The 19,413-nt window shown below is 37.8% G+C and overlaps 1 protein-coding gene across 4 annotated transcripts in view; it reads right to left on the bottom strand.

Annotated features, from left to right (window-relative positions):
- Window positions 1-19,413, bottom strand: part of CDKL5 (cyclin dependent kinase like 5) — a 177,710-nt gene that overhangs the window by 73,422 nt on the left and 84,875 nt on the right. For all 4 annotated transcript variants that reach the window (XM_063450183.1, XM_063450185.1, XM_063450184.1 and 1 more), the window contains exons 6-7: window positions 14,390-14,449; window positions 436-526 (exon numbers count right to left, since the gene is read on the bottom strand). In XM_063450183.1, the coding sequence (XP_063306253.1) occupies window positions 436-526; window positions 14,390-14,449 (151 nt within the window). The remainder of the gene's footprint in view (window positions 1-435; window positions 527-14,389; window positions 14,450-19,413) is intronic.

Here is a 19,413-nt window from a genome sequence, read left to right as displayed (position 1 = left end):
TCAGCATGAAGTCGTCCAGTGTCAGTTAAACAACCAAGAGTCGCCTAACGATCCGGAAGGTAGACAGCTACTAGAGTAGTAGCTAACCCATAAAGGTAATTATTGTAGTTTATAAAAAACCTTTCCAGGGTTAAGGGTGCTAGGGCACTGCACCCAGACCACTTCAATGAGCTGAAGTGGTCTGGGTGCCTATAGTGTCCCTTAAGGGGTTAATCCTCCAGCACTGCATCTGCAATTCCAAGCCCTAAGCAATCAGTAGCACCCCATTCATAAAAAAGGTATGTGCGTGGCTTAGAGTTTTACCCCTGAAGGTAAGACAGCATGCGGGAGCTTCCTAGCACCATAACAACTTAATTTAGTTGAAGACGTTATGGTGACTGGAGTGTTCATTTAAGTAGAATAAAGGTTAGAAAAATATGCAGCACAATGACTCACCCAAGGAGCAGCTCTGGAGATCTGTACCACCGCGTAGCCACATATTCCGTGTAGTTTGCATTACTTCCCTCTGACAAATTCCGTGCAAACCCTGTAAATATAAGGAGACACTCATTTACGAAGCATATCTTAGGAATGTGTCAAGCTGACAACTATAAATAAAGATTTGAAAATAAGTTTAAAAAAAAAAGAAAAAAAATTGATTCTCAATAAAAAACAGATTCTATTTATAGCTAAAGGGGAATGTGCATTTGACAAATGTGCATTCCTAACTCTATAGCATTCCACTGCAATTACCTATAGGCCAACCCTCTTCCTTACAATCAGGGATTAAAGGGTTAAAAACTCTTTTTATTACTAACCTCTCTTCTCTGTAATGGCTTTTGTCTTTTCCTCATCCCATTTCAGTGCAATGAGAGAATGTGCCTCTAGGAAGTGCCTCTAGTGGCAGTCTGAGAGAAAGCCATTGGAGGCTCTCTTAATTCTGCAATATAAACACTGCAGTTTCTCTGAAACTGAAATGTTTTGCATTGCTGGGTTAAGGGGACGGGGACACTGCACCTAGTACACTTCCATAAGATTAAGTGCTCTCGGTGCGTACAGGGTACATTTTAATGCATTTTCATTTCAAAGTGACGTTCCAAAGCCTTTCCAATTCAGCATTTTGCAAAAATTAATTATGATGCAACAGGCTACCAAAATAAATGTTAATAAGTATATGACAAAAAAAATAATAATAATAAAAATAAATCAAAATAAATATTATAAGCACACACACACACACACTTTGTATGGCGGATTAGCGTTAGACTCTTGGTCAGTATAAAAATGTATAACTATATATCAAATTCAGAATTAATCAAGTTTCAATGCAAAATGCGCATACAGACTCCAGGTACCATAACCACTTTAAATCAATAAAAAATTGCAGGGCTACATATTGCAGTCAATACTAAATAATTAGGGTGGTCAAGGTTGGCAGTTATTTTCATTTGGACCTGAAATAAAAAAATTAAAAAAACTGAAATTCAAACTAAATTCAGCAATTCTTTACAAAACTAATTTGTAAATGGAAAAATTACAAATCGAACAAAAAATTAACTAATCAAAAACTACCCAAAACGAAATTTTCAGCCCCATTTGGATTCAAATTATGTTGTTATACTAAACAGTAAACATGTGCAATTCGTTTCGTTCCGAATGTTAATTCAGATTAATTTCGGGCAATTCGGACATTTGGATACTCCCGAATGTCTGAATAGGCGAAGTTGTGAAATTGGCGAATTTCCGAAGCACAGAATCGGCGTATTACTAATATACCCAGTGGAAGAATGAAAAATGTTACACTGTATACCAGTTTAACCCCTTAACCCCTTCAGGACCGAGGACGGTTCAGGACCGTCATCGGCATTTTTGCGTTGCCGACCGCTGACCGTCCTGAACCGTCCTAATGGTCAGATGTACTTACCCGATCGCCGTTGTTCCCCCGGCGGCGATCGGCGGTGCTCCCGGTGTGGGGAGACTGCCTGCAGCCCAGACAGTTTCCCCATGGCGGATTAGGACCCCTGGGGCCATGTGATTGCTCAACAGAGCGATCACATGGTCACAATAGGTGTCCATGTGTCTGCCTGCAGGGGGACTGGCTGGGCTGACAGGCAGTCTCCCTGCTAGTGTAAAATCAAAAAAAAAAAAAACTATCTATATAATATATGTCTATATATTATATGTATAATGTCATACTAAGTGTATTTTTATATTAATATGTACATATATTAATCTAAAAATACACGTATAATTAAATTACACACGTATATATATAATAACTATATATATATTGTGTGTATATATATATATATATATATATATATATATATATATATATAATAAAATACAAATAAGTAATTTAAATTAAATAAAAACATGCAAAAATAATAATAATAAAAAACAATTATATATCTATATGGAATTTTATTCTAACTGTATTTTGATAGTAATATATATATATTTCTATCAAAATACACTTAGAATGAAATTGCATATATATCTATGTATATATAAATAAATAAATAAAAATACGAAATATACATATGTCCATATACAAAATTATATAAATAATTATATAAATATACAAGTCGACTTCAAATATATAAATATGCATATATATTTAAATTCTACGTGCGTATTTATGTAATAATATTTTTACATCATTAAGTAATTTTATTGATTGCAATTTGAGGGACCTGCCTGCCAACCCAGGCCGAAAGTCCAGAGAATTTAATTTGCTAGCAATATATTTTACCCTGTAACTTTCTATGACACCCTAAAACCAGTACATGGGGGGGTACTGTTTTACTCGGGAGACTTCACTGAACACAAATATTAGTGATTCAAAACAGTAAAACATATCACAGCGATGATATTGTCAGTGAAAGTGACTTTTGTTTGCATTTTTCACACACAAACAGCACTTTTACTGATAATATAATTGTTGTGATATGTTTTCCTGTTTTGAAACACAAATATTTGTGTTCAGCAAAGTCTCCCGAGTATAACAGCACCCCCATGTACAGGTTTTATAGCATTTTTGAAAGTTACAGGGTCAAATATTTTTACATTGAAAATGGCCAGGTTGGTTACGTTGCCTTTCAGAGCGTATGGTGGCCCAGGAATGAGAATTACTCCCATGATGGCATACCATTTGCAAAAGAAGACAACCCATAGTATTGCAAATTGGGCATGTCCAGTCGTTTTTAGTAGCCACTTAGTCACAAACACTGGCCAAAATTAGTGTTCAATTTAGTTTTTTACTTTTTTCACACGCAAACAAATATGAACGCTAATTTTGGCCAGTGTTTTTTTTGTTTGTTTTTTACAGTGAGCAGCCACAGGCACAGGAATTTACTAATACTAAGTAATCTTTACTTAGTATTAGTAAATTTGTCTGAAAGATCAATTAAGGTCTTTCAGCCTTTTGGTAGATAGCTCCCTAATACCGTGGGAATTAGGGAATTATCTACTAAGCGGCTGCAAGAGAACATCCGTAGTCCCGAAATTCCTAAATGCCAAAGTTCAGAAATTCAAAAGCTCCAAAGTGCTGAATCGAAGTGCCGAATTCCCGAAATGCTGAACCGAATATTTTCCCCATACACATCCCTACTAAACAGCTGAAATACCAATATTAAATGGACACTATAGGCAGCAAGACTACTTCATCTCATTGAAGTGGTCTGGGTGCAGTGCCCCCTTCCCCTTAATCCTGCACCTGAAAACATTGTAGCTTTAGAGAAACTGCAATGTTTCCATTGCAGGGTTAAAGGGACACTCCTGGCACCCAGACCACTTCTGCCCATTGGAGTGGTCTGGGTGCCAACTCCCATCACCCTTAATCCTGCAAGTGTAATTATTGCAGTTTTTATAAACTGCAATAATTACCTTGCATGGTTAATTCCTCCTCTAGTGGCTGTCTATCAGAGAACCACTAGAGGGATTTCCGGCTTCTTAAAACACGAAAAGTGTTTTAAACTACACTGGACGTCCTCACGCTATGCATGAAGACCTCCATCGTTACCAGAATCCCCATTGAATAATGCTTTCCTAGGGGGAGGTTAATGCGCGTGCGTGGCAATTGCCGTCGGCGGGGGAGGAGCGTGGGCGGAGCCTGACCCAGCATTGGATTCAGATAAGTCACTGTAGGGGTTTTAACACCTTCAGAAACATGGGATGGGGGCACTGCAGGAATCTGCAGTGCCAGGAAAACTGATTTGTCTCCCAGACTCAACTGGGTTACACCAGGTACCTGTGCTGCATCAGCCTTTACTCTACAAAAAAAGGCAAGCTGGTGCAGGTCCAGCAGGCCAACTTGATCATTTTCACCGGATTTTGTATAACTGGACAAAATAAGGTGTTTAGTGAATAACCTTGTCACATGTTACACTATTACACTGCACAGAAGCTACCAGGAGTTCCATTCTTCTGTTCATCTCCACAAATTAAAAGGGATGAATTGAGTAAGAATGGAAGGTTAACAGGAGGTTATTATGTGTCAGAGATAACTTTTTCAATCACCTGTTTAATTACTCTCAAATACTCCTTTATCTGTTGGCAAGACCACCAAATATGTAGAATGATGCCCTGTCCCTCCAGATATCTGCAGCAAGGGTCAGGTATGACAGGTGAGATCCTATCAAGGACCACTGTACTTTCGGACCACTGTGAAAGTAGTTTGTAGGACATTGCGTGCATGTTTAAAGAAAATCAGTTTTTTTGGATATAACATGATTCTCATTTACTTCTCATGAATTTCTGGTATTAGCTTTTATCCCGGTTTGTTTATTCAACTATACCAAAACGCTTTTAATACTGTAATTCTGTTTGAGTTCTAAGCTGCTATCTGCTTTTTGCTTACTGCTCGCTTTTTTAAAAACTTTCTAATCCAATGCAGTATTACTGTATTTATTTATTAGATTTTTTAATAGACAAGTCGCCATTATTATTGATGTTACATCCTGTCAATAGAGTCAGGACGTCAGAATTCTAGATACTCTCCCCCCCCCCCCCCCCTCAAATAAAGATTATTATTAGACTACTGTAAGATGTCCTATTTACAATATAGCCCCTCTGGGATCTGTATACTTACTGGGTAAATGTAGTTCTTAATGATAAAGCTAGTAGTCTGGAAGATCTATAAAAAGCTTGACATTCATAAAAATGCTTTTGATATATTACACAAATGTAGAAACTCGCTTAAAATGTACTTGGGTCACATAAAACCTTGGGCAGAATATGGGAATAATAAAACATGGTAACTGCTAAAGAGAGAAAGAAAAAAAAGAAAGAAAGAAAAAGCTGTTATTTTGTATGCACAAATGCTCTAGGGAAAGTGATTATGGTGTTTGATTATAAAAGGAAAGGCACTCCAACAGAAGATAAAGACATTTTGTGACTTCATATGTCACAAGTGAGGTTAATTTACATTATGTACTTTTCTATTATATCATCCATGAAAAACAAATTGAATACAGCCCACTATGGTACACTGAAGAGAAGGGGGGTAACCCCTAGTAGAAATAGATGAAAATGTATGGAGGTAGTGTACCAATGAGAAGGTACTGGGAGAAAAAAAATGGTCTGTAAAGTGCTAAAAGTTTCTACAACAAATGTAGAAATCTAAAGTACAATTGAGAAACTAGGAAAATAGAAAACAAAAAAGTATTTATTCATAAAATATAAAAATTGCAAAAAATAGCAATCACCCAAAGTGCTACACACTAAATAAATGGTGGAAACCTAAAATAGTGGAGAGCAAAAAATGAGTCGCAAGAGAATACTGAGTATTCAGTATTCTCTTGCGACCCATTTTTTGCTCTCCACAAGTTTAAAGGGATAATCCAGACATGGACCCCTTGCTCACGGTGCCTAGGGAGATATCAGCTATGCCTCACTGATGATGCCTAACAAGGCTGAAACGATCGTCTGGGGTTGCTGTGTCTCTCGTGCAGAGGGAACTTGCTGGCATTTCGGATCTGGACTGCCCTATGGGTGGGACCAGTCTGATATGTTTCAGAGATGTTCTCTCTGTAATGGCACAAGATGAGCAAAAACCAGCTTGAGAACTGAGCGGGGACCCACCGAAGGGCAGGCTATTTCAGCTGCTGCCTGTTCTCAGTATTCTCTTGCAACCCATTTTTTGAAACCTAAAATAAATAAGATAAATAAATGCGGAGCTCGATAACTCAAAGTGAAGATTTCTACATTTGTTGTAGAAACTTTTAGCACTTTACAGACCATTTTTTTTCTCCCAGTACCTTCTCATTGGTACACTACCTCCATACATTTTCGTCTATCATCCATGAAATGTTGAAAGAAACACTGTAACGATACAATAAATATAACTATGTTTAACATTAGAGGGTACATTGCTCTCTTTAGATTCAGACCTCAATTAATTAATAGATACCAGTCATATCAATTATAACTAATGCTCTTTTGAAAGATCTTACGATCTTATCTCGGAATTGTGCAAGCAGTTTCACTAGTTTTTTATTTAGTTTGGGAGAATATTTTTTTTTTAAAATAGGTCTTTCTCCCACATCTCAGTCAAATTTTGAACATAGATTCTATACGCACAATTTGACTGACAAGAGAGAGCATAAAAGACCTATCACAGGCGGTCCTTCTTCTCTCCGAAGCATAACAATCACAGTGCATGCACTGCGGTTCCTATGGATAATTCCTAGTCCATGTTGCTAGTGCTGGTTAGGGAGTATAGGGACTGAGTGATTGAAATTGGCAGGCTAATGTCTTTGTGATACATGATGTCTTCAATAAATGGTGGGGTGTTAATTAGCCCAACTTTCATAACCTGCAACATGTTACTTTAAATTAAAAAAACTGAACCCCCATTCTCCCCACAAAACTTTACATCACAAACTTTAATCCAGCACTATAACAGTCTCCTCTCAGCCTTTTCTCTGTCTTTTGTGAGAACTCCAATCCAATCCAATGCTTCTTATAAAGAAGCACTGGAGATATAGGGAGCATGTGCTTAAATGGATCCTACAGTTCCAGGAAAACAAATACATTTTCCTGGCACTATAGGTTTAATAGGGCACTAACACAAGCATCCTTAAGATCCAAAAAATCTCTTTCTATACACGCAAGTTAACCTCCACATACACAGCAAATGACAAACCCAGAGCAATCCCAGAATTACAGGATTGAAATAGCATCCCTGGAATTATAACCATGGAACACAAATACTGGAGAGGAAATGTGCACCAGGCTTGAGGAATGCTACGTGTGCACAAGCCACCCATCTAAATTCACCTTTTGGTCCACCAGTTGGGGAGGAAACCATCCAGGAAGAACTTGTTATCAAGGTAAAGGTTAAATGGTGGGGGGGGGGGGGGGGGGAGGGAATGGGAGACCTGGATATGTTAAATCTACATCTTCAAAGGAGAAGACCACATGCATGTCTCCAAAGCATGGGGGCAGCAGGAACCATACGTCTTATGCATTGGTGGAACATAAGAGCATAATAGTACTATATTTTACATGCAAAAAGAAACAGACAGTCTGCACGAACATGCCTCTCCGATGCTTGTTTGTCACACACACTCGTACAGCATCCAACATAGTTTCACAATGAAATTTCATTAAAGGTGATGATTTATTCAAAAGAAAATTAGTCATTCATGGCAGAGATCAGAATACAAAAGGTGTAGACAAACATAGTGACATAAAAAGAAAAGGGAAAAAAGTCTACACACCTAAACACATGCAAAGGGGAGTTGGGATTGCAGAACTAAACGGAAACTGGGTAAGTATCACATCTACTAACAACGATTCTTCAGCAGTTACCTGGACAGATAACAAGGCTATAGAATCTAAGTAAATACATAGGATGACAGCACAACTGCAGGACACATCCAAATCCTTTCGTAAAAAAAAAACCATGACTCGTGCTTGATGTACCCCTAAACTAACTAGAGGAGACACTACATACATTGAGAAAACTTACACCACACTTTACCCATTTTCCTACAGGTTCACCTTACCTCCCCTCCTTCTTCTATCCTTATTCCTTATTAATCTTTTAACAGCACATGGCTTGTAAATACCTTTAACCCCTTAAGGACACATGACATGTGTGACATGTCATGATTCCCTTTTATTCCAGAAGTTTGGTCCTTAAGGGGTTAAATAAATATAAACAAGGCCAAAAATGGCTATAAAGATACCTGTGATTCATCTTTAACTGGGAAGGGTAGAGTCTTTGCTTGACAAGTCTCCAACAGCGGAGAAATGGCTAACAAGTGCGCAGAATGTTTAATTGACAAAGTGAATGGTTAGGAATAAAATCATACAATGGTGACTGGAGATATGTTCTACCTGTTTTGTTACATCAGCACTATTTAAAAAGAGCATTTGAATTTTGGCTCTGGATTTGAATAAACCAAGTTCAGGAACTGGACTCCATTATATAATAATCTATTCTTAGGTGCAAGGGATCCCTTTCTTTTCACCTCCATTGACACATCTTTAGGTTTACGAACAAAAAAGGGAAAAATGTATCCAAAATATCTTTCTGACAAGTAACACGGATACACCACATACTTGCAAAATACATTTCCAATGAAGTTCAGACAACTTTCTATTTCAATTCCAAATGGGTTGACAGGACCTCCAAAAAAGGTATGCCATTGTTTGTTTACACAAGTAATGGTGAAGATTGTGAGCTAGTTTGGGCAGGGTCCCCTTCACTTACTCTTCCCATATGCCAAATGTGTTGTCATAATTCATTGTTTGAATTGGTTTATCTTTTGTACAGTATTGCAGATTATGTTGGTGCTATATAAATAATTGTAATTGCAATGAAATGTCCTTTCTATATTCTCTACCCCAAGGTAAGATGATCTGATCTCTCATTGTAATCACTGCACAATAAGCAATATCTGCTTTGCTGTTAGTCATCTTGTAAGGGTAGATGAGACAGCAATCTGCACATTTCAATAAATGTATACTTTTGAGGTCAATTATGTAAGGGTACCTATGGCAGCATGAAGCACATCTCAATATGTGTCATGTTGATGCAATTTCTGATGCAAGATCCGGACATACCATGCCCTTTTACTCGTAGATACCCAAGCTCAACATTTATGGTGCAGAGACTACACACATGCGTACATTATCTTTGTGTATTTTCTTGTATTTGACTCTGCTTGTTCTTGACCCTCCTGCCCTCTCAAATTTTCAAACTGGTCTGGCTTATTGAGTTAGAGTACTTTTATACTATTTTAACATTTGGCTTGTTATTTGTCTATTCTCTTTATCATTTAGCATTCTCTATGCCAGTGTTTCCCAAACCAGTCCTCAAGACCTACCAACAGTCCAGGATTTGTCAGTATCTCCATTGGAATAAAACAGGGAAATACATAAAACCTGGATTGTTGATGGGCCATGAGGATTGGTTTGGGAACCACTGCTTAACGCATAGTGTTAATGCGTTACACATCTATTCATTATCCTTTGTCTGTGGATAATGAATAGATGTGTAATACCAGTAACTAGTATACTCAGATCCTCCAGCACCCAAAAGGTAGGAAACTGGAGGTTGGCTATAAAATTGTATATTTTGACCTGCATATGGATCTGTGTTGCTGTCAGTGTGTGTGTGTGTGTATCTGCATGTGTGTCTGTAAATCTGTCTGTGTGAATCTGTATGGCAGTGTGGGTGTCTGTGTATCTGTATGTGTGTCAGTGTGTGTATTTATATATGTGTCAATGTGTATATGTATGTTGTCAGTATCTGTATATGTATTTGTATTACAGTGTGTGGCAGTGTATGTGTATATGTGCATGCATCTTAGCATGCAACTACATACAAACACACCTCTGTATTAAACACAAAAATTATATATAAAAATACCCCTGCATTCAAAAACCAACACATAAATGCATCCTTGCATTCAAGCATCAACACAACATAGAATTCAGAGGTTAAGAGGACTGCACTTAAACAAGCAAATTATAAAATCAGTAAATATATTTGGCAAACAAGGGGTGCAGCATTATAAAACACAAACTATTTTAACAAAAAGTCCTTTAAATACAGAAACCCATTCAGTGTAGCATTTCATGCTGTTGTGTTATTAATTTTTATTCGGTTGACAACTCATTATTTGCCAGTCAGAGGAGATATGTGGCTGGCAGATATTCAATTTTAGCAGTCAATCAATCTAATAGGCGATACAGCTTTTTAGATTGATTATTTGATGGAATGGGGGAAAAACTGCAACAAATGTGGATCACCTGCCCGTAAAGATCATCAGTCAAAAAGACAGATTATATATTAACACTGGTAACTGCAGGTAAAATTGATGTATATGGTCAAATTAAGCGATGATTTGCAGCAGCAAAAAACATTTGCTAGAAAAAAAACTAGTAAAATCCTAATAAAACTATCAAACGGTCTTATTGGCAGCATCTATAAAACACACATAATTACTGAAAAAAATAAAACCTTAAAATAGTATTTTTGTTAATTTAATCAAATATACTCTTGATTAGTAAGAAAACCACATTTATTATGAATTATAAACACAACTGATGAATATTCATAGATTAAACATAAAGAACTTTATTTCTTAGAAGGCTATCTTCTAATCTCTTTCATTTTACATAAACCTTTTAAATTTCAGATCTCTTGGAGTAACTGATATTCACAGATCACTCATAGGTCCATTTAGTACATTTCAAATGGCCCTATTTGCAATTGGATGGTTTTGCCTGATTCGGACAGCAAAATTTGGACAGTGGATTTTGGAATTCTGGCTCATAAGAGCCTGAATTGAGTCCAAATTTCAGCGTGTCCGAACACTGCCATTATGCTTTGTATTATATGTGACATGTATTATTTGCTAACTACGGTAAGTATGCATCATTATTTAATGTAGGAGAGACATGAAACAGAGATATTAATAGAATGTTATGAGTAAATTTCTGGTATATACAATAACTAGTATCTTGGTAATCCATCATAACCATTTTGTGTTTGCAAACCACGGATTTTGTTATCTTTATTTTGAACCTTGACATGATTTGTGTTTTAAAAGTGTGATTGTATTGTATGTTCTATGTATGTATGTTTACTGAATGATACTAAGATATTGTTGCCATAGTAATTAATATGCTAATGTTCATTCAATTGGTAAGCTATTTAACTCCACTAGGTGAGTACAGTGTTTCGCATGATGAAAAAAACACTCCAGACCCCTAAAGCTCTTTACGTGTAAAGAATGTGTCCTCTTTTCCATTTTACACAAAATGCAAATTTCAACAGAGACTGACACTTTTATAAATTAAAGGGACACTCCAGTGCCAGGAAAACAATCCGTTATCTTGGCACTGCAGGTCCCCTCTCCCTCCCACACCCCATCCCCGGTTGCTGAAAGGGTAAAAACACCTTCAGTCACTTACCTGAGACCCCCGCCGATGTCCCTCGGCGGTGGTTTCTGCTCGCCGCCGCTCCTCCTCCTCCTCTTCCTTACGTCAGCCAGTGGGAGAGACTGATCCCGCCCACCGGCTGAGGACACCTAATGCATTAGAGCTCTTCATAGGAGAGCATTGAAAATGCTTTCAATGTTTTCCTATGGGGAATTGAGCGACGCTGGAGGTCCTCACACAGCGTGAGGATGTCCAGCGATGCTCTAGCACAGAAAACCTGTGCTATGGAACAGGAAGTGCCCTCTAGTGGCTGTGGCTGTCTACTAGACAGCCACTAGGAGAGGACTTAACCCTGCAAGGTAATTATTGCAGTTTATAAAAAAAACTGCAATAATTACGCTTGCAGGGTTAAGGGTAGTGGGAGTTGGCACCCAGACCACTCCAATGGGCTGAAGTGGTATGGGTGCCTACAGTGTCCCTTTAACATTATTACACCCCTGGCTGCAAATCAAATAACAGGTCATGTTACTTCCTGGTTTGGTTAGCTCAGTGGAGCTAAACTCAAGAGCCAGTAATTGCCCAGAGAAACAGCAAATAATTCTCATTGTGCTACACTGGGAAATCTGTAATTGGAGAGCAACAGAAAGTCTGGGCTGAGTTAGGAGGGGAAGGTTTGGAAAGAATTCAGACAAGAGATCTGCAGCTTTTACTAGCTATTTTAGATAAATACCCCAATGAAAACATGCATTTCTCATAAATTTAAAAGATGCTAAAGTCACCCAGACCACTACATATCAATAAAGTGGTCTGGGTGCAGTGGGCCTGTAGTTTTAACCCTGCAATGTAAAGCACTGCAGTTTTGTAGAAACTGTAACTTTTACATTGCAAGGTTAAACACTATAGGTGCTTCCTCAGCAACAACAAGTTTCACTCTGTCACGTCACCACATAGAAAAACATTGAATTAAAAACTTTAATATGAGAAGCATTTTATAGGACGAGCGTGGCACCTTGTCCTCAATGCTCCTCTATGACCACTGGAATGGAGAAGAAGCTAGCAAGCAAGTAGCTGCACCTGGGAAGTCTCGATACTCGGAAAAAAAACATAAGTCAAATCTTCTGTCTTTATTTTTTGCAGGTGAAAGGGCCCTAAAGCTAAACATGCACTAGGACACTATAGCATTAGGAACACAGGTTTAAATTCATGTGCATGCACAGTTAAACACTTGGGCATTCGGACGGAAATGTTGTCCATTCATTCGTCAGAAATCCGAATGAATAAATAGAAATTTCAAACGAATGCACAAATACCTCTCGGGTTGTTTAGTTTAATACAAGGAGGGAGCTACCGGCTCACAGCTCCTTCCTTGTAATATGTGAAAATAGAAGCGGTGGGGAGCAGTGCCACAACAGAGGTCTGTGTCAAGCTTGGCAAAAGTCAAAATGTTGCTGTGTTTTCACCACTAAATCTGCTTGCTATTGAACCCTGAGTGTCTAGACCATCCTTTACTTGTACCTATTATGAGACTCAGAACTTGCCTACCTCGGGTCTAGCTAGGTACCTGGGTTTGGAAAAGAGTGCGGGTTTCCTATCCCCAATTCAAGCAATATTGACCCCCATAGGCATTTCTGTTTTGTTTTTTTACTTTTTAATGTGCTAGCTGGCTAGCAAGTTCTAGGCAGCTGACACAAGGTTTTTAACAAGGTTAATGTTGATAATCGTTGCTTGCAAATTTGTGAATGCATCTTACCAGATGTATTAAGTCTTGAGTTTCTTTATAAATCAGTGATTTGCATTTGTCTGAATTCTATATTATATACTGTATCCAAATCAGTGGCGTACCATTCCCACCCGACAGACACACACACACACATACATACATAGAGAGACACACACATAGACACATACACACAGACACATAAATACAAACAGACAGACACACACAGACACATACATACAGACCGACACACAGACAGGCACACAGACAGGCACACAGACACATACATACAAACAGACAGGCACATAGACACATACATACAAACAGACAGGAAAACATACAGACACATACATACATACAAACAGACAGGCAAACATACAAAGGCACATACATACAAACAGACAGGCAAACATAGACACACACACACATACACAGACAGACAGGCACACATACAGACACACACACACATACAGACAGACACACACACATACAAAGGCACATACATAAAAAACAGACAGGCACACATTCACACAGGCAGACAGACACACCCACACACACACACAGACATACACACATACAAACATACAAACAGACAGAAACACACACAAGACGCACATACATACATACAAACAGACAAGCACATACATCCAGCCAGACACACATACATACAGACAGATACACATACATACAAACACACAAAATGTTTAAGTCACCCTCCTGTTTCCTACCTTTAAGCTGCAGGAGGGTGACTTTCCCTGGGGTCCAGTAGTAGCTCAGGTGGATGGGAGTCAGAGTTCCCACTCTGACTCCCTCTGCTTCCTCCCGCGCGGCTCTTAGTGTTAGTTGGGAGGAGTGACGTGCGGTTACTTCCTCCCAGCTTGTGATGTCATCACAGGGGGCCCGGTCGCGCTGTTAAAGCTCCCAGCGCTTACCGGGCCCCCTGAAATCAATATCTTGGCCACCCGATGGACCCCTTGGACGGCGGCCCCGGCGGTTTGCCGCGTGGGCCGGGGCCGCAGAAGATGACGGCGGCTGATACCTGGTCACAGGGGTCCGCAGGGCAGCCGGGCCCCCTGGACTGGCGGGCCCGGTCACAGCTGCGACCCCTGTGACCGCGGTATGTACGCCGCTGATCCAAATCAAAAAGCACTGCTTTAAAAGTTGATATTGAATGTATCTGACCAAATGGTGCAGATTCAGTCATAATAACCATGATTGGCTTTGGTAAATGTGAGAATTACAGTCAGAATGCAAATGTTGTGAACTATGGAATGTGTTAGCACATCAACTTACCGAAGTCACAAAGCTTCAAGGTGTCAGTGTAACTAATTAAAAGATTCTCCGGTTTGATATCTGCAAGAAAAATAAAAATAAATAAAAATAAATAAAAACATTTTTTTAGCGGTCACCATACAATGATTTATTTAGCATTACTACACAAAGATTATTTATTGGGAATATTTAAATCTTCCAAGGGACATTAGAAATAATAATACAACAATATTACAGTAATAATAAAGCAAATGCACCATCCGAGCATATATAGCACATCAGCTTAAAATTGGCACTTTCATAAAATCAGATTGCCAGGAGAGTTAGCGGTCTCAATCTCTTTGAACTATTTTTAAAGTGAGGGGCTTGCTAATCATTCTCTTGTCAATAAGCTGCAATGCAGATCGCTGAGAAGTTATTGATTGGACAGTCATGCAAATGTATCATTGTCTTCATGCCTTTTTAATGAGAAGTCTCTGAATGGAAAACATGTAGCATTCATGGTAAAGTTTGGACTGGACAAAAAGGTGGTGGTGGGGTTACAATAGCTACAGAAACTACCGTAGTTCTGCAGACAATGTTAGCTTGTTTTTTCAATAACCCCAAAATAAGAAAATCATGTATAATGTATATCTGTGATGGGTATATCTACTAAATGGTTGAAAACAAATATGTTGAGTGTTCCTTTAACCCCTTAAGGACAGAGGCAATTGTTCAAATTCTTACCAAAGCAAAACCAAGGATTTAAGCTATATGTCTGTTCACCCATAATTTACCTCTTTTACATTGCACCCAAGCCTAATATACATCATTTTGTTCAGCGAGAAATAGAACTTTAATTTCACATCAGATATTTATATATGAAACATAATTTAAGATAAACCTAAGAAAGTGTGAGAAATTAAGAAAATGCTGTATTTTAACTGTGAATGTCATAATACTGTTAGCTTATACTGCAATACAACACACACATATTTGCATGCTGTGATGTCCCACGAGTACAACGATGCCCCCCATGTACAGGTTTTATGGTGTTTTGGTAAGTTACAAGGTCAAATAAAGAGCTTGCCCATTTCAGTTTTTACCCATTAAAATTTGGCAGATTGGTTTGCAGGGCCTATGTTGCCTTTAAGACTGTATGGTAGTCCAGGAATGAAAATTACCCCCATCATGGCATACCATTTGCAAAAGTAGACAACCCAAGGTTTCAAAATAGGGTATGTCCAGTCTTTTGTAGAAGACACTTAGACACAAAACCTGGCCAAAGTATGTATATTTTTTTTCATTTTTCACACAAAAATAAATTTTTTACTCATGATATCATTGTAATTGTACGTTTCACTGGTCTAAAACACTCATATTTGTGTTCATCAATGTCCCAAAAGTACAACAGTACATCCACGTAAAGGTTTTATGTGGTTTTGGAAAGTTATAGGGACAAATATAGGATTTGCAAATTACATTCTCTAATATGTATGCTTGGGTTATAAGGCAGGTCCCTCAATGTCTAATTAATAATATAATATAATTATTATATACACTAAAAATGAAATGACAATATATATATACACACACCAATAGCAAGTTTGGCACTCTGCCCATTTACATAGAAAATATATACTCTGCCAGGGTGCAAACCCGCGGTATATATACAACAATCAATGAAGGTGCATTCCTGGACTTGAAAAATCTTGAGAAAGAACTGCATAAGTCGAAACGTCGATCCTCATGTTTTTTACACAATAAACCAGTTACACATTTTTCAAGTCCAGGAGTACCCCTTTATTGATTATTGTATATATATCCAAAAATACGTTGCACACAGGCTGACTCTGATGTGATTGTAAATACCGGGTGCCAGACTGTAGTCACACTAGTATACAAAAATAGAATTCATGGTCCACACTCTCGATCTTTATAAAACGTAACTTTTAATGTTTACATTATAAAAAAATAATGAATGTGATGCTAAACAGTGTCAATGTTTCAGTCTCCGATTGCGACTTTCTGATTGGGGACTGAAACGTTGAAGCTGTTTAGCATCACATTTATTATTTTTTTTATAATGTAAACATTAAAAGTTAAGTTTTATGAAGATCGAGAGTGCGGACCATGAATTCTATTTTTATATATATATATATATTTTTGTATATGTATATATTTTTGTGCTTTATATATATATATATATAAATATATATATATATATATATATATATATATATATTTATATTTATATATATATGTATTTATTAAAGTGACTGTCATCTTCTGGGTCTTTGAATATTTTGCAAAGACGCCGATGGTGACATCGCAGCTCGAGGTGAGGCAGTTTGAGGGTGCAGCATGGGTGAGTTATATTTAACGGATGCAGTCCTCCAAGAGCGCCACCATCTTCATCCACCAATATTCCACATCAGAGCTGTACTCTTACTCATGCACAAGAGTATAGCATTGATGCCTCCATAGATATAGTCACATGATAACTGACTATGATATTACATTATGTCTACAACCATTGCAAATGGCTGGGGGAATTGGCAGGACTTGATGGCAGTTCTGCCTTTTTGTAAAGTACTGTCACCTTGAGGGTTTAATATGAGAGTAGCCTCTACTTTGTCTTATAATATGTTTTCATTGCATTGTAACTTCAACTTAGTCTTTATGAACATTTCAGAAAGACTGTCTCTTTATGAAATGCTCAGAATTGTTTTTGGGGTGGCAGATTTGTTTTCATTGGTTAGTTGATATGCCTTCCTAAAGAGTTAAGTACTTAAGGTTTTTTTTCTTATTTTAAGTTGTTTTTTTTTTTAAGATTTTGAATAATTTTGTTTTCAAAATTTGTACAGCATATGACAAATAATATCAGAATCATCCAAATAGCCCTGTCAAAGGGCGATCATCTACAACGCACAGGCATCACAAATACATATACAATGCATCAAAACAATATGATAATCCATGTGCAGGCACATTAAAGGTCAATATGATCCAATTTCAAAATAAGTAATAAAAACAAAATCCAAGCTGCACAAAATAATATATAATTTAACAATTTTAACAACAATGTGTGCTTTGAATCAGCCATAGCAATCACAACTTGGCTTAGTTTAGTGTGCTTTAACCCCTGTATAACAGAGGGAGGCAAAGAGGGGAAACCTTTGTTTGTTCTGTTTATTAGTCTCTACATGTTATAAATAAAGGAAGATATGTCACCCTAAAGTTCTATTTATTCCAGCTATCCCATCTCTTATAAAAACGGTTTATGGTGTCTGACAGTTTATGAGAAATAGCCTCAAACTCTTTCGTGTATGAGACTTTAGCAATGACTTTCGTCACATCAGGGACTTGTTTACTTTTCCATTACCTGGCTATGCACACTTTAGCCGCTATGAAAATATGGATAATCAATGCTGCCTTATGCTGAGGAATTTCAATGGGGAGTATGTGCAAAAGATAGGTGGCCAGTGATAGTAGCATGTCGTACCTAACCACTTCTTTGATCAAACTTTTAATTGACAGCCAGTAGACAGACAGGTATGAACAGTAGACAGACAGCTCCAAAAGACATAGCTCAAAGAGCCCACCTACGTATTGCACCTCCAACACGCTGATGTTGCCCCCTCATATATATGGGAGAGGCACCAGGGTGTTAAATACCTCCTCATCCAAATCTTATTCGTAGCTTCTATATGGTTAAGACAGTACATGGATGTTTTATTTAATCTCATTTGCAGATTGCCATTGGCCACATTCAAGAATACAATTCAGTTCCTTTTCCCATTTGATCATATACGGTAGTTTGGTGGGCCGGCCTGCCCACCCCTATCAGACCCCTGTAACACCTCTTTCAGATGAAATATGCAATCCTTATTTTATCCTGATTTACTCAAGGATAGTTTTATCCTTATTTACTTAAGGATTTTTAAACTATTGAAAAGTAAGGGAAAGTCAAATTGACTGTTGAAGGGTATTTCAGAAAACGTTTCGACTTTAGTGAAGCCATGAAAACAGTTGTCCGTGGTGCAAGTGCAAACAGAGAAGCATGTAACTGGCACAGAGGAATTATTCAGGATGCAAGAAGTTTATAAGGGAGGATATGAAGGTTGGGGCACTATTATGAATTATAAGTAATCATAAAAATGTATAGTGTCAGAGGAATTATTTAGAGGCTATTTCTGTTGGTTCCTCTTACTAATTTTTTATGTAAAATGAAAGGTCCCTTCTGGTGAAGTGGGTTCATAAGGATCCCTAATTCATGCATTTTGTTTGTATAGAATAAATAATGGCCACGCGCAGTGGCTCACAATTGAGGGAAACAGTTAACACATTTTATGTTGGTTCTATCAAGCAATATTTCGAGTGAGACAAAACCACTGTCAAAAACGTAGTGGCAAATTGTATTGTGTATTTGTGTTCTTATCACAGACATCGATCCTGCCTGGCGTTCCACAGAATTCATTGGCTGAGATTGTAACCTCTTAACTAATGAATTCCATTGTGAAGAAATTGAGCTAATGCAGAAAGGGACATTCTGAGCGCCCATACCAAGTGTCAAACCATTTGAAAATGGTTTGGCTACTTACTGTGGAATCACTACAGAATGCTATGATGTAGCCCTAAAAAGCAATGTCATGCTGAACTTACCTTTCCCCAATCGCTTCCTCTGATTGGTAACTTGCAAGGCGCAAATTTACCCATCAGCAAAGCTTATTGGTTGGTTTATAAGCCTTTCCCCACCCTGCGGAGCTTAGTCAGTTTGATGCCCTCGCTGGGTGAAGATGGATTTATTTATTTTTTGTGCTCAGGTTATTTTATTTTATTTTCAAAGTTCAATGGGAATTATGGCTTTTTATTTGGCCTTCTTAGAGCTGAAAAAAGAAGGTTTAAGAAAAAAGAAGACATCTAATGGTAAGTCGATTTTTTTTTTTATTTGCAGGTATTTCGTTTTTTTTTTCCACCCTAACTATTTTTAGGGTCAGGGAGTAGGTAGGGTTTCATTTTATTGGGGAGAGGGGTGACTAGAGGCTTGGGATCCACTAGTCACT

The sequence above is a fragment of the Pelobates fuscus genome, chromosome 1 (genome assembly GCF_036172605.1).
Source record: "Pelobates fuscus isolate aPelFus1 chromosome 1, aPelFus1.pri, whole genome shotgun sequence".
In the NCBI taxonomy this organism is placed as follows: Eukaryota; Metazoa; Chordata; class Amphibia; order Anura; family Pelobatidae; genus Pelobates; species Pelobates fuscus.
This window is presented reverse-complemented; position numbering and strand designations above follow the sequence as displayed.